This window comes from Anabrus simplex, chromosome 3, assembly GCF_040414725.1.
Source record: "Anabrus simplex isolate iqAnaSimp1 chromosome 3, ASM4041472v1, whole genome shotgun sequence".
Taxonomy (NCBI): Eukaryota; Metazoa; Arthropoda; class Insecta; order Orthoptera; family Tettigoniidae; genus Anabrus; species Anabrus simplex.
In genome coordinates this window covers 75,667,312-75,691,932 of record NC_090267.1, presented here as the reverse complement: position 1 = coordinate 75,691,932, position 24,621 = coordinate 75,667,312, and the positions used below count along the sequence as shown (strand labels likewise).

The 24,621-nt window shown below is 39.4% G+C and overlaps 1 protein-coding gene across 1 annotated transcript in view; it reads right to left on the bottom strand.

The window, feature by feature from the left end:
* Positions 1-1,015: 1,015 nt before the first annotated feature.
* LOC136865982 (carbohydrate sulfotransferase 5) overlaps positions 1,016-24,621 on the bottom strand; it is a 476,390-nt gene continuing 452,784 nt past the window's right edge. The window contains exons 4-7 of the mRNA XM_067142571.2: positions 23,805-24,040; positions 21,940-22,138; positions 15,860-16,039; positions 1,016-1,654 (exon numbers count right to left, since the gene is read on the bottom strand). Of these exons, the coding sequence (XP_066998672.2) occupies positions 1,336-1,654; positions 15,860-16,039; positions 21,940-22,138; positions 23,805-24,040 (934 nt within the window). The 3' untranslated portion in view covers positions 1,016-1,335. The remainder of the gene's footprint in view (positions 1,655-15,859; positions 16,040-21,939; positions 22,139-23,804; positions 24,041-24,621) is intronic.

The following is a 24,621-nucleotide window of genomic DNA, read 5'->3' as shown; positions in this document are numbered from 1 at the left end:
AACCATATGAAGAGATTCATTTACAACCTCATTAATGTAATTAATTCAATGAAGATCCTTCCTTGTATTGACACCTAGGTAGTCAGGTTTATATATCCTTAAAATAAATTCTTGGGTTGTACTTGTCCAAATATTATTACACAAAACTTTTGTTGATGAGTATACATTGGGTTTGTCCTGAAATCTACCAAGCAATTAAATTTCTTTCTTACCAAGTTGTTGATAAAATGTATTTAAAAAAAGAAACATTTGAAAGATTATTGCTCATATTTTGTCATTTGAGAGGATGCAAAAACCTTTGGAGTGGAAGCCACATCTTTTCGTCTCAATGAAGACATGATGCATCTGTCATGCCGGTCTATGAAATCTGTCTATTATTCTAGTTTTCTCTTATCTATGTCCGATGATGTTAACTACTCTGCCTTAAAAATTACAAAATGTTAAATTTATTTTAAGAAAAACCATTTAAGACAGCTGTGCCAATCATCTGCTGTGTCATGCAGTGTCTATACCACTGCTGGCATTTCATGATATGTCTACAAATGAAATTCCTAGCTGATATGTTTTCCTCTAGTATAAACCCATCTACAGCTAAATTTGTCGTTACTGCTGTCATGTCAAACATTATTTTCCATTATCCTATCAGATAATAATAATAATAATAATAATAATAATAATAATAATAATAATAATAATAATAATAATAATAATAATAATAATAATAATGTACTTAATTTTAAAATTTTATCTTGAACAGCTTTGTGGAAATGTTCTAAGATTAGACTTTCGAATATTTAAAAAAAAAAAAAAAAAAAAAAAATAATAACAACAACAACAACAACAGAGTAGCAGTTTAAAGTGACTAAATAACACTCGGAGCAGATCGTAACAGACGCTCTCATATCACCAGGGCCTACATGCCATGAAATGCTTATAAACAATTTGTGCCCAATGTCCTATGCTACGAGCCTTTAAAATAAGGCATGTCTAGCATCAGATACTTGGAATAGCCCGATTCTAGAAAATAAAGCCACTTTATTGCATTTAACCACTCATCAACAATCTTTCACAACCAGTATTGTGAATGTCTGTAGTTAAGAACTGTCCATCATGTACTGTATGTCCATAGACATTGCTTCATCACAGATATCTATGAACTGTTACCACATCAGTGCTAATTGGCAACAATGCGCCTCATTGAGCAGATTTGTTATTATATAACTTGTGTTGGAATGAGTCTCTGATCAGTCTCGCATACCAAACACGTCGAATGGGGAACATCGTCTACCCACCCTATACATTAGAAGACAAGATAAAGGCACCGTCAAACGCATGCTACGTTAACAGGAACTCTCCGAGAGGATTGAATTCACGCTGATGGGAGCTGTTGGCAGCAAGTATATAGCCCCAGTGATCCATAGCTGTGTGACACGACCGCTGTATGGACCGCACCTCCAGGTGAGAAAGGTCTTGTCTCCAGTGGAAGGGTGCTGACTTGGAGTTACGGTAAGTACTCGAGACGCCACCCACGTCCACCTTGGTGTGGGTGTCCAGGAACTGCTGCACACTGGGATGAAAGTCCAAACCAAAAAACTGGAATAGATCCCGCACTCCGAGATAAGGCTCGACAGACAGATCTTCGTAACGCACCACCCTGCAAAAAGAAAAACATAATTCTTTCTTCAGTGATATGAGTAAAGTTAGCTAAAACACCTAGAAGGAATAGGTTTGGTCAAACAGTGCTCCTGCCTTGCACAGAGGTGTCAAGGGAAGAGAAGGAAGGTAAGGTTAGCAGTCTGGCCACAAGATAGGAGCACAATTGCACAATCTGCTTTCGAAGAGGTTTCAAGACTTAAGGGTTCAAGACCAACAGGTAGGTCTTATGGCTACGATGGGACAGGAAAGGGCTAGGTGGTGTGATGGAAGCAGCTGTGGCCTTAATTAAGGTACAGAATAAGCATTTGCTTGGTGTGAATATGGGAAACTACGGAAAACCATCTTGAGGGCTGCCGACAGTGAGGTTTGCTTGAATGTCAGGTCACAGCTGTGTGCCCCTAATTACATGGCCAACTCGCTCTGTCAACTAAAAAAAGAAGATCACAGGGGATCTCTACTTGGGAACATGGGTTAGTGATCAGCGGGTTATGGGATTACTTCCACTTACTGTTTCCAGGAACCTCACTTTCTTCTTTTCTATCTGACCTTTTTTTGTTAACTATTGATCTCTTCTTTTTAATATTTCTTTTGCTGATATCTTCATTCTTCAAAATGTTGGACCTCTTCCATTTTCCTTTCTGATCACAGTATGCTTTGTCTGTCAAGTCTTCAGCCCACAGGCTGGCTGGTTGGGAAGCATACAAATGATATTTATTTTCCTGAGAAGAGTGAATATATGTGCCTGCATATAAAATCTATATCTATATATATAAATGAATGTTTGTTTGTTTGTATTATGTCTCGAATGGACTCAAAAACTACTGGGCAAATATCACTGAAAATTTCACAATTTGTTCTTATTACTCCTGGGAGGGTTTAGGAAGTGGTTTGAAAGAAATCTGATGGGTAGTTTGGCATAGTGGGTGAAAAGGGTGAAAAAAAAAAAAAAGGAAATAGAGGGAGGTAAGTAAACCGCATGACGAGTCTGATCAGCGGGTTACCTAACCAACAGTATGTAAAGATTATGGTGAGTTTCTTAAAACTTTGTTCTTCTTTTTCTTCTATAAACGATTGAAAAAATGAAAGGTCCAAGTTCAGTCCCCATGGCATAGGGGGTGAGAAGGAGTGAAAAAAGAAAATGAGAATGACAGGGATTACGGGTGAATGTGTGTGTATGTTTCAGCATAGCTCTCAACCAAACTAGATACACATATAACTTACTATCTGGAAAAATTCCTATAGGGGCAAGAAACCCCTAGCACCCCTAAAGGAAGGAGTGAAATGTAAAAATTAAAAAAATGACGGATAATAGTGGCGATTTCTCAGTCTTTGGGGTAGCTGAGATGAACCGTGACACTCTGGATGCCGTTTAAGCCAAAGTTCAAGGTGGGGGTTAGAAAGGGTGAAAGTGTCCAAAATGATCAGAGATCATGGATGTACGTGTGCATATTCCAGCACAGCTCTCACCCAAACATGATACTCATATGACTTATTGCTTCCCAAAGAAAACTGTAGGGTAAGACACCGCTACAGGTGGGGGTTGAAAGGGTAAATTACATCTGCTGCCATTGTCATTGTTGAGAATGTGACCAGCACCATTGTCGCGCGTAGGCAAGTGTGCGGGATTTCTGGCGATACGAATAACATACTTCCGTGCATTACTGACCTTATTATAGAGGTGAACAATTGGACGGTCAATCTCGTTCCTATCGTTTATTTCAAATGTGTTTAAATTTTAATTTATATGCCAGGAGAATCTACTGTAATCTAAGAACGTTCTCCGAAGGAAAAGATGGCTCTTGATAACGAACCCAGGAAAGATAAAAAATGATCGGTTTATCATCAGAATAACTACATCAAAAATCTACAGCCTGTTTCCAGTCATTCGTCAGGGTCAGGAATGGAATGAATAAAGCCCCCATCTAGCGGCGACAATAGGAATTATGCCGGCTGCCGAAACCTGTCGCACTCCTCTGGGGCAATGATTAATGAGTGACAAATGAAATGAAATTATATTGGACAGTGTTGCTGGAATGAATGATGACAGGGAAAACCGGAGTATCCGGAGAAAAACCTGTCCCGCCTCCGTTTTGTCCAGCACGGATGTCACGTGGAGAGACCGGGATTTGAACCACGGAACCCAGCTGTGAGCCGCCTGAGCAACGGAGATTCCTTATAAATACATTATGAACAGTAAAATCAATTGGTCTCGCCTCCTTTTACACCCTGCCGCCGTTAAGTTTATTTACCCCCCCCCCCCAAAAAAAAACTAAAAGAAGGCGTGTTTCTTTATGTTTAAAGGAGATTCCAAACACCAATGTTCACGTCTATTACCTTCAGTTTTGAGATAAAAATAATTAACTTACTTCACTTTCACACTCCTCCCCACCCCCTCCCCAAGTGAATTTTCCGGCAAAAAAATCTTGTTTCTTTAATAGCAAAGGATCTTCTAAATAACAATTATTTCTTCAGTTTTTGATTTATGTGTCCTCATGAAAGGAATTCAACGGGTTTTTCTTTGTTTTTAAAGGAGATCCAAATACCAATTTCCACGTCTGTAGGCCCTAACAACTTTAGTTTTTATTAGATGTAAGTATTTTCATACAATTAAGTCAATTAATTTTTCAATTCTTTCACCCCTCTCCCCATTCATTGGATTTTCCGAGAATACGTGTTTCTTTACTTTTAAAGAAGATTCCAAATATCAAATGTCACGTCTGTAACATCTTCACTTTTGAGATAACAGTAGCCTAATTAAAAGAATTCAACACCATTTTCAGTCACGTTCACCCCCCCCCCCCCCTCCACAGAAGTGGTATTCCCGAAAACTAAAAATACACGGTTATTTATTTTTAATAGAGATAAAAAATATTATTTTTCACTTCTGTAACATGTTAAGTTTTTTGAGATTATACTGTATAAATTCTCATTTTAAAATTTCACTCCCTTTTTAGTTCCCCTTAAGAGGAGTTTCCAAAAACAAATCACCTATGTTTCTTTACATTTACAGGAGATTCCAAATACCAATTTTTACGTCTGTAACATTCTACGTTTCTCAGATATTCTGTAGATATAGTCTTTCAAAAAATTCACCGCAATTTGTCACTCCTGATTAACCGCCATTAATTGGATTTACCAAAAGCAAAAAATTACGTGTTTCTTTATTTTTAAAGGAGATTCTAAATATCAATTTTTACATGTGCAAACTTTTAAAGTTTTGAGATATAGATACACTCATTTTAAAAATTCAACCCCTATTCACGCACCCCACTATCTGGATTTTCCAAAAGCAAAAAAAAAAAAGTTTCTTTATTTTTAAAGGAGATTCTAAATATAAATTTTTACATGTGCAAACTTTTAAAGTTTTGATATATAGATACACTCATTTTAAAAAATCCACCCCCTTTTCATCCCCCCCCCACTATTTGGATTTTCCAAAAGCAAAAAAAAAAAAACAAAAAAAAACAAAAAAGGTTTCTTTACTTTTAAAGGAGATTCCAAATACCAATTTTCAGGTCTGTAATATCTTCAGTTTCTGAGATTTAAGTATCCTCATAAAAGGCATTCAACCCCTTTTTCACCCCTCCTATTGAGATTTTCCGAAAACAAAAAAATACACATTTCTTTATTTTTAAAGGAGATTCTAAATGCCAGTTTTTACATCTGTAAAATTTTAAAGTTTTAAGATGTAGATACACTCATTTTAAAAATTCACCCCCATTTTCACCCCCATTATTTGGATTTTCCAAAACTAAAAAAATACCTGTTTCTTTTTAAAGTAGATCCCAAATACCAATTGTCAGGTTCTGAAATATGTGATAGTACATATATCACACCCCAGAATTATATGTAGAAGTTAGAGATATTATTGTCAGTATTCGATTTATTATTATTATTATTATTATTATTATTATTATTATTATTATTATTATTATTATTATCAGTATTTCATTTGTATATTTTGCCATTTATATTGGTAAGCTGGAAGATATCCACATATGTAGGTATGAGTAATTTGTTTTGCACGAGTGGGAAAACATTGCTTTAATAACTCTGGCAATTTGAATGAGTCATATGGCTACCCCAGTGTTTGTTGTGATGTACTTGTGTCGGGAAATTCATGAGTCATGTATATATCCCAGCCTGATGAGATGAACTTGTTGTTGTATTAGGAAAGTTTGGTGAATCATGGAATATACCCCAGAGTTTGTTTATCTCTTGGGAGCTAGGTCTTGACAAGAGGTTCACTCATGATTGGCTGGCAAGCACCAATCCAGACTTATCATCTGAGAGGAGGGGGATGTTGATATCTATAAAGCTTGATCATACGGCGGCAACCAGAGACATTGTAAGGGTGATTGTAGAGGTGATTGTAAAGGAACGAGAAGGAAGATAACTACAACTACAACTGACGCACTGTACGGGAAGGAAGTAGTGCTGATACACGGTACTGGAGTGACACGGCAGCAATGGATTGGACTTCAAACGTTCGTGGAGCGTAGTCTTGTTATGTTCGTGGAAAGTGGCTGATTGTGGAGAGTGCTTGCGCATTAAGTATGGTAGCACTTGTGGCGGCCTAGCATTATATGTTGGTGAAAGCTTCAGACTTTCCATAAATTTATGTTGAGGATCGACAGACGTGTGTATATATCTTTACAACAAGTGTTAAAATATGTGAACACAGTAGTACAAGGTACAGTATCTGTGTGATGTGATAACTGCCGATTATGAGAATCGGTAAGTCGAATTGATATAGAGACAGTGAAGGGTATTTATCTTCATACATGTACATTGTTCATCGGACTATCTACAAATGGTAGCTTAGTTCTCGCTTTCGTTTTCCCACGATTTTCATTATTGTTGTTGTTGTGAATATGGAGTCTTCCAGCAATATTTTATGTGTGTATTATATGTATAATGTTGTATGTTGATGAGGTGCTCATGCACGGAATTTGTTCAGAATATAGTTAGCTATTTTAGAATCAGTGTTATTGATAAACCTAGGTGCAGTTCCTACCTAATTAGTCGTTTTCAGGAGGTTAGGTAAGGCCTGCAGCAGATGTACCAGTACGCAGCATTATGTACACGCCCTGGGATATAAAGTCTATCATGCTCTTATCTAAATTCGAGGGATCCATTCTGGTGAACTCTGGCGCCCATACTACGGACATTTCGGTTAATTATGCTTATTAATTTTATTAAGTTTTTGAGTAATTTTATTTATATATATTTTTATTCATGATTTTTATTATCATCAAAAATTATTACAAATATAAGTAGCCTCATTAAAGGCATTCAACACATTTTCACCCTTTTCCACCCTTCCTATTGGTATTTTCCGAAAACAAAATAAATACGTGTTTCTTTACTTTTAAAGGTGATTCAAAATACCAATTTTTATACCTATAAACTTTAGAAGTTTTTAGATATATATACACTCATTTTAAAAATTCACCCCTTTTCACCCCTCCATTAGTTGGATTTTCCAAAAACAAAAAAATACGTGTTTCTTTATTTTTAAAGGAGATCCCGAACACCAATTTTTGGGTCTGTAATATCTTCAGTTTCTGAGATATAAGTATCCTCATTAAAGGCATTCAACCCCTTTTTCACCCCTTTTCACCCCTCCTATTGGGATTTTCCGAAAACAAAAAATACTTGTTTCTTTATTTTTAATGAAGATTCTAAATACCAATTTTTACATCTGTAAACTTTCAAAGCTTTGAGATATAGATACACTCACTTTAAAAATTCACCCCCCTTTTGACCCTCCCATTGATTGGATTTTCCATAAACAAAAAAATACGTGTTTCTTTATTTTTAAAAGAGATCAAAAGTACCAATTTTCAGGTCTGTAATATCTTCAGTTTCTGAGATATAAGTACCGGTATCCTGATTAAAGGCATTCAACCCCTTTTTCACCCTTTTTCACCCCTCCTATTGGGATTTTCTGAAAACAAAAAAAATACGTGTTTTCTTACTTTTAAAGAAGATTCTAAATACCAATTTTTACATCTGTAAACTTTTAAAGTTTTGAGGTATAGATACACTCATTTTAAAATTTCAGCCCCTTAGTGACGGAATATCCAAAAATCCTCTCTTAGCGAGCACCTACATCTTAATATGAATGTATCCCCCAAATTTCATTTCTTTATGTCCAGTAGTTTTGGCTCAGCGATGATGAATCAGTCAGTCAGGACAAGTTATTTAATATATATAGATATACTGTACATCATCCATGAATAAAAATATACGATAGAAATATAAAAAATGAATACACTGACTGAGCAAATGTCATGGGATAGCGGAGCACTGATGCGCAGGTGTGTTGTCTGCGCACCACACGCCCCCTGTGCCAGCGGCAGTTGTATAGGAGACCTTGTGAGCAGTGGCTGTGCATGTGACACGTGTTAACATGGAACGTCGTCGTGAGCTGACACCGTTCGAACGGGGTATGGTGGTCGGTGCCAGACGGATGGGAAGTGCGATTTCGGAAGTGGTGCGAGAATTCGGTTTCACACGATCAACCGTATCCAGGGTGTAACGTGGATGGTTGAATGCTGGTGTCACCGTCCACAACAGACGAACGACCGGCCGTCCAGCCACCCTCGATGACCGTGACCGGCGACATCTGAGACGTATTGTCAATAGTGACAGACGGGCAACCGTGCAACAAATCACGGCTCAATTCAACACAGGCCGTGCTAGACACGTCTCCCAGTGGACAATCCGTAGGAACATGGGTTCTATGGGTTATGGGAGCCGGCGCCGCACACGGGTGCCACTGTTAACCCAACGTTATCGGGCACAACGACGCGCATTTGTCGCCAGTCACCAGGGATGGACACTGGAACAATGGCGTAACGTGACATGGTCGGACGAATCACGATTTCAACTACACCATGCCTATGGGAGGCACAGTGTATGGCGCAGACTACATGAAGCGATGGATCCCGCCTGCCTCGAAGGTGTGGTCCAGGGTGCTGGTGTCTATGTTATGGTCTGGGGTGCATTTTCCTGGTATGGAATGGGCCCCCTAGTTGTTCTGGAAGAGACTTTGAATGGTACGCGGTATGTTGAGCTGCTCGGAGACCATCCCCACCCATTTTTGGCCTTCCAGTGCCCAGACGGTTCTGCGATGTTTCAAGATGATAACGCGCCGCCACATCACTCCCACGTCGCCCGGGAATGGTTCCAGGAACATGCAGCGGAGGTCCAACGACTGCCATGACCACCCAGGAGCCCCGATATGAATCCTATCGAGCATATTTGAGATGTCCCGGAACGCAGACTCCGTGCCATGGGTCCTGCACCCACGAACAGACCAGCACTGGCGCCCGTTCTGCAAACGATTTGGTGTCAGCTGCGTCCAGAGGACTACCAGGGACTTGTCGACGCACCTCCACGGAGTCTCACTGCAGTTCGCAGGGCCAGAGGAGGCCCCACACGCTATTAGGTGACTATCCCATGACATTTGCTAAGTCAGTGTACATTAGCCTATAATCAATTTACATGTCACTTACATATGCACATAAAAACTGATGTTTGATTGATAACTATCATTAAATACATGTCACAATACCATGAAAAAATGAAAAACCACAGTCTGTTTCCGGGTCAGGAACGGAATGAATGAAGCCCCCATCTAACGGCGAGGATAGGAATTATGCCGGCTGCCGAAGCCTGTCCCACTCCTCTGTGGCAATGAATAATGACTGACAGATGGAATGAAATGATATTGGAGAGTGTTGCTAGAATGACAGATGACAGGGAAAACCGGAGTGCCCGGAGAAAATCCTGTCCCGCCTCCACTTTGTCCAGCAAAAATCTCAAATGGAGTGACCGGGATTTGAACCACGGAACCCAGTGAACCATGACTTAAATAATAATAATAATAATAATAATAATAATAATAATAATAATAATAATAATAATAATAATAATAATAATAATAATAATAATAATAATAATAATAATAATAAATAATTGCGTGTGGCTATTTCTAGCCGAGTGCAGCCCTTGTAAGGCAGACCCTCCGATGAGGGTGGGCGGCATCTGCCATGGGTAGGTAACTGCGTGCTATTGTGGTAGAGGATAGTGTTATGTGTGGTGTGTGAGTTGCAGGAAAATTGGAGACGGCACAAACACCCAGACCCCGGGCCACTCGAATTAACCAATGAAGTTTAAAATCCCCGACCCGGCCGGGAATGGAACCGGGGACCCTCTGAACCGAAGGTCAGTACGCTGACCATTCAGCCGAGTCAATAATAATAATAATAATAATAATAATAATAATAATAATAATAATAATAATAATAATAATAATAATAATAATAATGATCAAAAAACAGAAATACTGGCACTCCAAGAAACGAGGCTGACTGACGAACACGCAATGGATTTCGGGAACTAGAGACTCTTCAAAAGTAAAACAGACAAACGGATTCTCAAAAACACACCCCATTTAGGAGTTGCATTTGCAGTCAAGAAGAGCATACTTAACTCAGTAATAGGTGTGAAATGTGTAAACAATAGGCTAATGACAATCGCCCTAAAGTGTGCAAACAAATCATACACACTGATCAATGCACATATGCCAGTCAATGAAGACAATAAAACAGATCGCGAGAAGGTAGACAAATCCTGGGAAATACTAGAAGAAACAGCATCAAAAATTCCTCAAAACCAAGTCAAAATTCTGTTAGGAGATTTCAACGCTCAGCTAGGCAAGGAAAGGAAATACAGGAAAACAGTTGGAAAATTCCCAGCACATAAATGGACGAACCAAAATGGACGGAGATTAGTCGAATTCTGCAGGGCATTCAACCTTAAAGTCATGTCGACTCACTTCAGGAAGAAACCTTCTAAACAAATGACATGGAGATCACCCAATTCCCTCTTGGGCGAGTTTCAAATTGACCACGTGGCAATTTCGTACCCAAACCACAGAGAAATTATGAATGTCCAAGTAAGGAAGGGTGCAAACATAGACTCAGACCACTATCTGACAAGAGTCAAACTACAGTTGATACCCCAAAGGTTCAGAAGAAGGAAGCAAATAATTCCGAAATTTGATACCAGTCGGATTCAGCCATCTCTCACCGAAGAATTAGAGAAAAAGCAGTCCAACAATTGGCAGCAACTCAAGACCAAACTAATTGAAACAGCACAAACACTGATTCCTCTGCAGAAAAGAAAAAAACACCCTTGGTGGAACGCAGACTGTGAACAAGCCATCCAATCCCGGCAGAATGCATACAATAAGTGGAACAGCAAAAAGACCGATAAGAATCACAAAATGTTTTTGGCAGTCAGGAAAGAGGCAGCGAAATTAATCCGACAGACCAAAAGGAAATTCGAGAAAGATCAACTACTGGAAATTGAAAAGGACTTCGAAAAAAACCACACACGAAATTTCTACAAGAACTTCAAAACAAAGCTAACAGGGTATCAGCCACAAAACCTTTGCTTTAAGAAAGTAAATGGGCAATTTGCACTGAACAATCAAGAAAACTGCACCGAACTTGCAAGGTATTTTGAAGAACTGCTTAACTGCCCAGAGCCAACACAAAGATTTCCACCGCAGGAACCTGACTTCACAAACCCAAATTCAGTACCACCGGATGAAGAAGAAATTACCAGACAGATAAAACGACTTAAAATGAATAAAGCTGCAGGTGAGGATGGGATCATAGCAGAAATTCTCAAATCAGCAGGCCCAAATACTATAAAAGAATTCACCGGTATCATCCAAGAGATTTGGGAAACAGAACAAATTCCAGAAGATTGGAAAAGTGCACTAATGCATCCTTTACATAAGAAAGGAGACAGAACAGATGTAAATAACTACAGAGGAATCTCATTGGTATCTGTTGCCTACAAAATTTTATCTCAGTGCCTTCTCGATAGAGCCCAACAGCAACTAGAACCAAAAATTGGAGAATATCAAGCAGGTTTCAGACCAGGCCGTTCATGTCCAGAGCAAATTTTGAACCTAAAGTTAATCCTAAGGCATCAGAGAATTTGTAGCAAAAATGTAGTTTGTACTTTTGTTGATTTCAAAAAGGCCTATGATTCAGTTGATCGTCAATCACTGTTTCAGATATTAAAAGAACAGGGTCTAGACCGGAAAACACTCGCAATTGTAAAAGAGACTTTGACAGACACAAAATCTAAGGTTAAATTCATGGGGGAAATCTCAGACCCTTTTCCGATCAAAACAGGAGTAAGACAGGGAGATGGGCTCTCTCCACTACTCTTCAACTGCGTCCTTGAAAAGGTAATACAGGAATGGCGCAAACAGAAGTCTGCCCTCAAGATTGACCAACCAATCACTCTTGGTAGGGGCAAATTAGCAGTAGACTGCCTGGCATTTGCGGACGATCTGGCAATCTTAACTCGTGACGTTTCAACAGCCATAAACCAGATCGAACTCCTGAAAGAAACAGCGGAAAAAGTCGGCCTCCAAATATCGTTTGAAAAAACTGAATACATGACCTGCAGCAAAGAAGCCCCTAAATTCATGGAGACAAAATATGGCAAAATAAAACGGGTCCAGCAATTCAAATATCTCGGTGAAATAATTCAGGAGAATGGAATGGAAACAAAAGCCAATGAAGTTAGATGCCAAAAAATGCAAACTGCGTATAGACTCACCCAAAATATCTATAACAAAAAGTGTCTCTCCAAGCATGCTAAACTAAGACACTATAATACAGTTATAAAACCAGAATGCCTCTATGGATCAGAGACACTAATTTTGAACAGGAAAACTGATCTAGAAAATATTCAGAAAAAGGAACGCAAGATCATTAGAAAAATTTTAGACCCAAAACTCGTAGATGAACAGTACCGCCTTAGAGTGAAACAGGAAATCAAACAATTTTCTAACATTCACAGCGACATCAGAAAACGCAGATTAAGATTCTTTGGACATATAAAAAGGATGAACCCAGACAGACTTACCAAGCAAATAGTTGAATTTTATGAAAACCGAAGTAAAGCTAAAACGGACACAATAAAATGGATTGGCGAAATTAAAACAGATCTCAAACTGGCAGGAATTACACCTGAAGACATCCAAAGCCGGGTTATCTTCAGAACCAAAGTTCATAAGTGGCAAGTTGACCAAGAGGAAAAACCAAAGAAGAAGACCGGAACAACATGGTCTCAAGAGAGAAAAGAAGCACACAGCAAACGAATGAAGGAAGTGTGGGCACAAAGAAAGGCAAATGCCTGTCTCTAAGTACTTTGCGTAGTCCTAATGGGCTCATTCGCAATATATAATAATAATAATAATAATAATAATAATAATAATAATAATAATAATAATAATAATAATAATAATAATAATAATATTTTTTTAAATTTAAGGTTCAGGTTTTGGCTTGTACCGTTACACATGTTGGACTTAGACATCACAGCTATGTCTTGGCCTTGCTCTTACAGGAATCATCAGTCAGTGTTGTAGAATACGGCTTGAAACTATTCCAATAGCAAGATACGTTGTAAACTACACCGACTCTAATTGCTTGGCTATGCTTGTATGTGCCCGTACATTAAATCAGAAAGCCAGGAGAAAAGACAAACACTGTCTCCCCTAACTTTTACTACTACCCTGCTCTCCTGTCAGTAAATACATACCCCACTGTTATATTTACAGTAAATAATGGATGGTGATAATTTTTGCGACATTAAACAGAGAGAATCCGTCACTTTCAACCAACAGAATAAAACCATGAAATATGTATAGGCAAACCCTGAACCACTCGATAAGCCAGCAGACACCGAGTAGTTCAAAAGGAACTCTGAGTCCAGGCCTTCTGTCATGATGACTTTCCAACAGCAACTACACCACTGTCCACCACGCCTATTACTCAGCTCTACATTAAGCAAGAGTCGTAAGAAATAATTTTCATAGTGGTCCGTACTGATGAACAATTACAGTTCAAAGTAAGATGATCCACCTATTCAATAAACTTTTTTTTGCTAGGGACTTTACGTCGCACCGACACAGATAGGTCTTATGGCGACGATGGGATAGTAAAGGCCTAGGAGTTAGAAGGAAGCGGCCGTGGCCTTAATTAAGGTACAGGCCCAGCATTTGCCTGGTGTGAAAATGGGAAACCACGGAAAACCATTTTCAGGGCTGCCGATAGTGGGATTCGAACCTACTATCTCCCGGATGCAAGCTCACAGCCGCGCGCCTCTACGCGCACGGCCAACTCGCCCGGTCAATAAACTTTTATTATTGATGTAATTACTGTATATGCATATCAAGACCTTGGGGTACTAGTTTCAACCTAACAATAAAATCACCTTCAGACACTTAACTTTAAAATTGATGAGCACATGACAAATTATATACAATAAAACGAGTAGTAAAATGAAATGGCGTACGGCTTTTAGTGCCGGGAGTGTCCGAGGACATGTTCGGCTCGTCAGGTGCAGGTCTTTTGATTTGACTCCCGTAGGCGACCTGCGTGTCGTGATGAGGAGGAAATGATGATGAAGACGACACATACACCCAGTCCCCGTGCCAGCAAAATTATGGTTTAAATTCCTGACCCTGCCGGGAATCGAACTTGGGACCCCAGTGACCAAAGGCCAGCACGCTAACCATTTATCGAAGGAGCTGGACAAAACAAGTCGTGAAACCTAGTCTTTAAAATTAATGAAACATGCGGCATTAAAACATTGTGGTCTCTTGTTGTGAAGGACAATAGTTAATTGCAGTTCATCCAGTTAAGATTACGTCCAGGTGACGTGTATTGAGGTGCTTAATTATAGTAGTTAAAGATTTAAACAATGTCTTGATGTTCATATAATTACATCAATAATAAAAGTGTATTAATAAGTGGATCATCTTTTTATTTTGAATTGTAATTATTAAGGAAGAGTGACGGTGGAAGACCATTGGCTTCCCTCAGAGCCATCTCTTGTAGTCTGCATGAAGATCAAGAACCACTTATGGTTTGCGAACCATTGAATTCCCATGCATACTATAAATCATGAAGCGGAGTCCCAACTGCTTCATCTCAAAATACAGTCTACCTGCACAACAGAGTGTTATGACAAGAGATATGAATGTTAGCCAACAGCATAAAAATGAGCTCATGTGCTATCAATGCTGCCAAACATTGTTCTGAAACATTGCCCATTTTCTGTGTTTTTACCTCCTTCAGAGATGAATTTATCAAAAGATTTCCTAGCTGTTACTTATGACCTGAGAGGAACCTCTATGCCAAATCACTCTAGTTTCTTTGGTGGTTCTTGAGATATGAGGAGTAAATGAGTGGTATTTCACATTTATATATATACAGGTATATAGTAAATCTTGGAGAGCAAGCAGCTTGGTCTGCGCGTGTTTTGCAAGATGAGAACATTTTAAAAATTAATTCTTACTTGATAAGCAAAGATCCATAAGCCCCATTAGTATTGATAGCTCCCCATCGAACTCCATTTCATTCGCTCTGCTATTTCCAATGAGTCCCTCGCCTGCCAAATGTAATTTTGACTCTGTTACTCCCAAAGGTTTGAGGCTTGCATGAGACGTTCTGAGCATGCTCGGTGAAAATTCTGTGAAGCACGATACTTACGCATAGTGCAATGAGAATCTCTTCTCTAATTTGTTAGATACAACCGGTGGATTATATAGTCCTAGTTGCCTGAGCACAAGGAGGGCCATGACTCAGAATATGACTGAAATGCCCGTTCTTATTCCATAGCAATTGGTATAATGACTCTCAAGACTACTTACTAGGCCAATGAGGCATTGCCCATGGTTCACAAACTAGGACGTGACTGCAGTAACCTATACTGTGAACCATTATCTGATTTAAGCTTTAGTTTATTGAAATGTGGCCTAAAAGTGAAGTGTCCGTCCAGCAGGAGTTCCAGATGTACAGTAAAACTTGATCTTCTACAGCAGTGGTTCTCAAACTGTGGTACGAATACCTCTAGGAGTACTTTTAGTGGGGTGCGCAAGCTGCCTTCAGGGAAAAAATGAAGTAAAAATGACATTTGGATATACATAAGAAGAAAGTTAAATATGTAGTCATCCTTGGTAATCTGCAAGCCTTCGAACTAAGATTCGGTTGCTTGGAAGGTCAAGGCCTATAAGGACAGTAGCGCCATACTCACTTAACATATCCTCCGATTACTTTTCCCTCTCAATTCTCACGCAAATATTTGTTACACCCACCTGAAGCGCTGGGGATACTTGGCGCTAAGATGAACGGCAGCTCCATAGTCTGAGACAAGGTCTGCACATAGTCGAGCAGGCTCCATGCAATCAGGATTGCCTGGACACCAGTCGCGGTGTTTTCGGGATTGAAGTGTACCTCTTGGATCACGCACCAGGAGAAGTACACGAACATTTAGACTGGAAACAGAACATACATGAAGATTAGACTTAACAAAAAAATGTATACATTTTGAACGTTATATAGTCACAAGAACAAGCAATCACTGTAGGTTCTTCTTCAGCAAATAATAATAATAATAATAATAATAATAATAATAATAATAATAATAATAATAATAATAATAATAATAATAATAATAATAATAATAATAATAATAATTTTTTGTGGCTATTGCTAGCCTGGTGAACCCCTTGTAAGGCAGACCCTCCAACGAGGGTGGACGGCATCTGCCATGTTCGTCCCCTAGTCAAGGGAAGTAGCCATTTAAGATTAAAATCTCTCGACTCGACTGGGAATTGAACCCAATGTCCTGAAGACTGAAGTAGTGATGGGCAACGCTCTCGCTCGAGGCTCTCGCGAGAATCTCGAGACCGATTCTCCTGTAGTGCAAGTTGTGCGACGTACTAATAACTACAACTGTAAACTTCATAGTATATCATTGGCAGTTATTGCGTGAAATAACGTTCTCATATGAAAACGTGTGAGCCAATACATTTTGTCAAAAGTCTGGAAAAGTACTGCATGTTCAACTATGAACCCCTTGATACCATTAACGAAAGTGAAAACAGAATGACAGTATCTTAACTGTTCACGGCTCATTTGAGGTGGACATCTTAGCTGAATAACCATGCATAATTTGTGAATAATTGTAGGTAGGATGTACACCTACTTGGATAGTAGAGGTGTGCATTATTCGAACCTGAGGCGGGGAAGATGTGCTTTGCTACATATGCAACCTCCATTAAACATGAGTGGAAGATGTAATCTAAAATGCCCGACTTTGCTCCAACTCTTTCAGCAGGAGTGATGGGCAACGCTCTCGAGACTGATTCTTGTGTGCTGCGAGCTGTGCGAGGTCTCAATAACTACGAGAGTAAGCTTGATAGTCATTTCTCATATGGAAACGTGTGTGACGATAAATTTTGTCAAAAGCCTAGGAAAGCACTGCATGTTGAACTATGAGCTTAATACCATTAACGAAAGTGAATACGCATTCCAGTATCTTAAACTGTTAACGAGTTATGTCAGGTGGACTTCTTAGCTGAATAACCCGTATAATTTGTTAATAACCGTTATTAGGATGTAAACCTACCTGGATGCCTCACAATCGTTGTCGGCAGGGTAGCTTCTTGTGATTCAGACCGGGCCGGAGGTGGTATGTGACGATTCCTCTTCATTGATATTATGCGTTTGTAAGTGCCGGATCATCCCAGAAGTAATTCTGCTGATGTATTTTACTTCTTTTGAATAATCAACACAGTGGGCTGTGCTATGTGACATCTCTAAAAATTACCGACATTCACGACTTACGTTGCGTTCCGGACAGTGTTCAAGTTGTCGCGTACAACTAGACACTATTTCACATTGCACCGTCATAATTCGAAGTACCTAATTACGACGCGAATACTCTATAACATTGTAAGGAATTATTTCCTTCGTCACCAAAATATCGGTATTTACACAAGCAGTGGTCATATGTTATTGAATACGGGGTCTGATAACGATGTACACCTACCTGTCGAAAGAATTGGAGCAAACTGAAGCATTTTAGATTACACATTCCACTGAATCGTATTGGTAGTTGCAGATGCAGCAAGGCGAGTTCGAATAATGCACGCTTCTAGTATCCAGGTACGTGTACCTACCAGTGCATACAATGCCAGAATGCGTATCCTTTATAGTTATGTTATACTGCGTTAAAACAGATCTCGGTAGAAATGAACACCCTAGTCGCTTGTTGACACGTATTTACGAAACTGAGAAGGCTCGTGGTTGGCTATTCGCATACTCGGCACAAACAACATTCAGCTCCGACTACCTGTAGGCCTACGACACGTTGCTCGCCGCACAATGCGGTGACAACGCTCTCGAGATCTCTCGAAATTTCTCGCGAGAAATAGTGCCTGCCCTAGTCTCTAGAAATCACGAGAAATCTCGAGACCTCGTCTCAGACTGCCCATCACTAGACTGAAGGCCAAGATGCTGACAATCAATCAATCAATCAATCAATCAATCAATCAATCAATCAATCAATCAATCAATCAATCAATCAATCAATCAATCAATCAATCAATCAATCAATCAATCAATCAATCAATCAATCAATCAATCAATCAATCAATCAATCAATCAATCAATCAATCAATCAATCAATCAATCAATCAATCAATCAATCAATCAATCAATCAATCAATCAATCAATCAATCAATCAATCAATCAATCAATCAATCAATCAATCAATCAATCAATCAATCAATCAATCAATCAATCAATCAATCAATCAATCAATCAATCAATCAATCAATCAATCAATCAATCAATCAATCAATCAATCAATCAATCAATCAATCAATCAATCAATCAATCAATCAATCAATCAATCAATCAATCAATCAATCAATCAATCAATCAATCAATCAATCAATCAATCAATCAATCAATCAATCAATCAATCAATCAATCAATCAATCAATCAATCAATCAATCAATCAATCAATCAATCAATCAATCAATCAATCAATCAATCAATCAATCAATCAATCAATCAATCAATCAATCAATCAATCAATCAATCAATCAATCAATCAATCAATCAATCAATCAATCAATCAATCAATCAATCAATCAATCAATCAATCAATCAATCAATCAATCAATCAATCAATCAATCAATCAATCAATCAATCAATCAATCAATCTCACCACTGATCTGCATGTAGGGCAGTCAGCTTGGTGGCAGATTCCCTTTCTATTGTTTACCTAGTTGTTCTTAAATATTACAAAGAATTTGGAAATTCATTGAACATCTCCCGTGGTAAAATATTCCAACTCCTAACTCCTCTTCCTATAAACAAATATTTGCCTCAATTTATCCTTTTGAATTCCAAATTTATTTTCATATTGTGATCTTTCCTACTTTTAAAAGCACCACTCAAACCTATACGTCTACTGATGTCATTCGTTGCTATCTCTCCACTGACAGCTCGGAACATTAGAGTTTGTTTTACAACTTGCTTCATGTCGCACTGACAAAGATAGGTTTTATGGTAACAATGGGATAGGAAAAGGCTAGGAATGGGAGGAAAGTGGCTGTGACCTTAATTAAGGTACAGCCCCAGGACTTGCCTGGTGTGAAAATGGGAAACCACGGAGAACCATCTTCAGGCTTGCTGCAGTGGGGTTCGAACCCACCATCTCCCAATTACAAGCTCACAGCTGCACACCCGTAACCACTTGGCCAACTTGCTCTGTCCACTACTTAGTCGAGCATCTCGTGTCCTTTCTCCCAAGTCTTACCAGCCCAAACTTTGCAACATTTTCTTAACATTACTATTTGGTAGGAAGTCACCCACAAAACATTCCAGTCAGCTATGGAGCCTAACAGCAACATACTGAATCAAATGTTTGAAGAACTTTCTAGATGGATGCAGACTAATAACAGTTAAGCACACGATGGGCAAGATATAAGGTCCCTGTGCATTTGATCGCGGCCAGACTATCGGTTCTAGACGTATGGGTCATTTCATCTTAGAAATCGTGCAGGCACTGGGCTTTCCACTGGCCACCTTGTCAAGAGTGCGTGGATTCGAGAAAAATCACCACAATGTGGTCTTTGGCCGTGGTGTACAACGTGTTGATCGTCAGCTAGCTCGGATGGCAAGAGCAGATAGACGTGTCACAGTGCAGCAGATCACTCGCTAATTCAATGCTAGCTAGATAACACTGATTTGTGAGCAGACGTACCATCCAGAACCATTTCCTCGCAATGGAGAACAGAAGCCACTCTACCTGTCCTCACTGCATGTCATAAAGAACGAACACTGAGGTAGGCAAATGGACGTCGACACTGAGCATATGACGCATAGCAAGAGATCATATGGACAGATGAGTTGAGGTACCAGTTGGTACATGCCGGTGGCAGGGTACGAGTAGATCCCTCTTGCCAGCAGGATATATAAAGGAAAGGGTGATAGACATAAAGCTGAAAATTACAGGCCAGTCAGTTTGACATGCATTGTATGTAAGCTTTGGGAAAGCATTCTTTCTGATTATATTAGACATGTTTACAAAATTAATAACTGGTTTGATAGAAGGCAGTTTGGGTTTAGGAAAGGTTATTCCACCGAAGCCCAACTTGTAGGATTCCAGCAAGATATAGCAGATATCCTGGATTCAGGAGGTCAATTGGACTGTATCGCGATCGACCTGTCTAAGGCATTTGATAGGGTAGATCATGGGAGACTACTGGCAAAAATGCGTGCAATTGGACTTGACAAAAAAGTGACTGAATGGGTTGCTCTGTTTCTAGAAAATAGAACTCAGATAATTAGAGTAGGTGAATCTTTATCTGTCCCTGTAAAAATTAAGAGGGGAATTCCTCAAGGCAGTATTATTCGACCTTTATGTTTTCTTATATATATATCAATGATATGTGCAAAGAAGTTGAATCAGAGATAAGGCTTTTCGCAGATGATGTTATTCTGTACAGAGTAATAAATGAGTTAGAAGATTATGAGCAACTGCAAAATGACCTCGATAATGTTGTGAGATGGACAGTAGGCAATCGTATTATGATAAACGGGGATAAAAGTCAGGTTGTGAGTTTCACAAATAGGAAAAGTCCTCTCAGTTTTAATTACTGCGTTGACGAGGTGAAAGTTCCCTTTGGGGATCATTGTAAATACCTAGGTAGTAATATAAGGAAAGATCTTCATTGGGGTAATGACATAAATGGAATTGTAAATAAAGGGTACAGATCTCTGCACATGGTTATGAGAGTATTTGGGGGTTGTAGTAAGGATGTGAAGGAGAGAGCATATTTGTCTCTGGTGAGACCCCAACTAGAGTATGGTTCCAGTGTATGGGACCCTTACCAGGATTACTTGATCCAGGAACCGGAAAAAATCCAAAGAAAAGCAGCTCGATTTGTTCTGGGCGATTTCCGACAAAAGAGTAGCGTAACAAAAATGTTGCAAAGTTTAGGCTGGGAAGACCTGGGAGAAAGGAGACGAGCTGCTCGACTAAGTGGTATGTTCCGAGCTGACATTGGAGAGATGGCGTGGGAGGACATCAGTAGACGAATAAGTTTGGAAGGTGTCTTTAAAAGTAGGAAAGATTACAATATGAAGATAAAGTTGGAAATCAAGAGGACAAATTGGGGCAAATATTCGTTTATAGGAAGGGGAGTTAGGGATTGGAATAACTTACCAAGGGAGATGTTCAATAAATTTCCAATTTCTTTGCAATCATTTAAGAAAAGGCTAGGGAAACAACAGATAGGGAATCTGCCACCTGGGCGTCTGCCCTAAATGCAGATCAGTAGTGACTGATCGATTGTTTGGGTAAAGTTCAGTCTGGTGATGGTGGTATCCTCTTATGCAGGCTGTTCACATTAGATGAACTGTGGCCACTGGTACATTTGCCAACGTCCCTCACTGGCGAATGGTACAGTAATCTGCTGTCAGATCATATCCGCACCTTTTCTCACCTTCGCTGCCCTGTAGCAAGATTATTCACTCATTTATCACTCGTGATCTGTGACCGATTGCTTTGGTTAACACTTCATGGGCACGAGGAAGCTTGCTCAGCCCTTATTGTCAACCAACCGCAACCCTGTTGAGAACGTATGGGATGCTGTCTTGACCTGTCTGTACATATTCACCTATCAAATATTGACTTTTGCCCATGTAAATAAATAAGGCCACCAAAATGGTACCACTTCAGAAGGTACAAAACCATATTGTTCATATTGTTACTGCATCATTGTTGTTGTTATTATTGTAGTCAGAAGGAAATTTTACTGCCTAGGTATTATATCATATTTTTAATAATGATGATGACAATCAGTTTACTTACGTAGGGTCATCCAGCAACTCCTCAGCAAGGCGTAGCCTGAGTCGCACCACTTTCATGCTCTGGAAGGGAAAAAGGCGGCAGAAAGGGCCGAGGAACTCAGGTAACCAGCAGAGATGCGGGTGCTGTAGGCACTGGTCCCACAGCCGAGTATTGTGCATGAACAACCACACGTGGTCCTTCCCATATTCCAGGTAGTGATCTGAAAAGAGTAAATCTGCAATTAAATAAGTCTCGACCTCCATAGTGTAGTGGTCCTTGGGGCCCTGGGTCTGATTCCCGATACTGCCAGAAATGTAAGATTGGCAGTATGTGGTTAAAAGGGTGCATGAAACTCACCTCCATCGGGGGTGTGCTTGAAAAGAGCTGCACCACATTAGGATGAGGACAAGAATTTACCTTAAGACCCACATTTCCGTAAGGTGCTAACAAGGTAGAGATGCGGATTTGTCGACAAAAATCTTAACTAAACTTTCAACTTAGGGTGATAATGGTTCCACAGCAGTGTGTGTATGGTATTAAGTTTTGTAACTGCCTGTAGTTTGAGCAAGAACAAAAGTAAGATTAAGTACTGAAGCAATATTTCATCTGCAATTTAACGCACTTCCCAATTACATGACTGGTCCTCTTCTGATTATGACACAAAAATGGCTGGTGCTACCTCTGAGAGTAATCTCTCAACAGAAAGTGTTGAAAATAAACCCAAACTGTTTGATAAACGTGCCTTATATGACCTTGTTTGAGATTTTGGTCTTAAAATGAAAGAATCTGCCATGATACTTGGGTCTAGACTCCGTGGAAGGAAAATATTGGTGGTGCCAGAAATAACGTACTAATGATATAGACATTGCAAAGAAGACTTTGCACCCTTCTTTTCTTAGAGAGAACTTTTGTTTTCTGCAACAGCATTCCAGAGGTTAAACTGAAACTAGGGGTACTACAGTATGACCCTACCCACTGGAGACTTTTTATTGATCCCTCCAAGATGTCATAAAACTGAAACCTTGGGCTTGCCATTCTAGATTATGTTACCAGTAAAACACTAAGTGCAAAACTGTGTTTACAGGTGATTTGAATATAGTGTTTTTCTTCAAATGTGTTTATACAACACTGTAACTACTTATTTTTATATGATTCTCATAAATATAACAGTGTAATGTATGTGTGTTCATCCATCTTCACCATGAAAACAAACTTGCATCAGTTCTCATTGCGCATTCAGTTATTATGCTAGACATACGGAAATCTTGAGATGATAAAATAAAGTAAGTTAGGTACCAGGAACACAAATGGTAAGTGGTGACTTTAAAGTACCATAATAAATATTCTGTTGACTCTGCAAGCAGATTACACAAAGCACCGCTGCTTTCTTTGAGAGTGGGACAGTCGAGCAAGTCACTTCATTGGACTTAAAAGAAATGGCAAAGTAGATAGTTGATTGTAGGCTAAATTAAGAAAGTCTTGTTGACAAGTACAATGTACTGTTATCTCTGTTTCATATCAAACCAGGGCTTATGAAACAATTGTTAAAGACGTAAACAAAGAAGGAGAATGCTTTCAGTGCCTGTGTCATCGATTCCCAGGCATCAGTAATGTCAAAATCAAAGAGGGTATCTTCACAAGTCCAGATATCAGAAAACTTCTTCCTGATGCCAATTTTGAAGACATTACGGCTGCCTAGAGCAGAAGTACTCATGTTGTGAAGCAGTTGAAGTATTTTGCTGCATGTTAGTGGACATCTAACCGAAGACAGGAATAGTGAATAGAAGCATTATGACACTTGAAAAAAACTGTTGAGGGAATGCAAGACTAGTAAGCACAGTATCGATCTAGTTCTAGTATAACTATTGAACTCCAGTGATACTAACCAAGACCCGTGTAGTTACAATTGAGCAGTGCTTTGAGCTTCCGTAAGGCCCCACTCGCCAGGGGCTCGCCACGGATCTGGACAATATCATAGTCTAAGAGGGGCTCGTAATGATAATAGTTTGCAGGGTGACTGTTGAGTACATCACCCAAGAACGTTGAGCCCGACCGCCACGTCGTGATGATGATATTTCTGACAGGCTGACCACCAAGCTCGGGAACCAAGTCTTCCAGGGACCTGAAACAGAACAAAATACATTGTATTATTACTGTGGGTGTTACTTAGATGTAGGAGCTTGATTGACCAAGAAACACTCTATCTATCTAACTCTGTTTCCTGATAAGGAAGGGGATGAAGAAGATATGAAATGAAATTACATCGCACGATTTTACGGTCAGATGCTCTTCCTAACACCAACTTCAAACGAAGAGCTAAGGATGATGATGATGATAATAAAAAAAACCAACGACTGCAAAGATCAGAAACAAACAGAAAACTTCTGGAACAAACTTGAAACCACACTCATCAAAATACCTGAAAAAGACACCATCATTCTCCTCGGCGAATTCAACGGTAAAATTGGTAAAGAAAAGTGCTACAGAAAAACCGCAGGAAGATTCTCAGCACACGAAAAGACCAACAAAAATGGCAAATTCCTCATCGAGCTCTGTCAACAACACGACCTGAAAATCATGTCAACATCCCTACGGAGAAACCCCAATAAGCTCTTCACATGGGAATCACCCAACACCTGCTGCGGCAAACACCAGATCGATCATGTCGCCATCTCCTTCCCAGCACAAAAAGAAGTACACAAC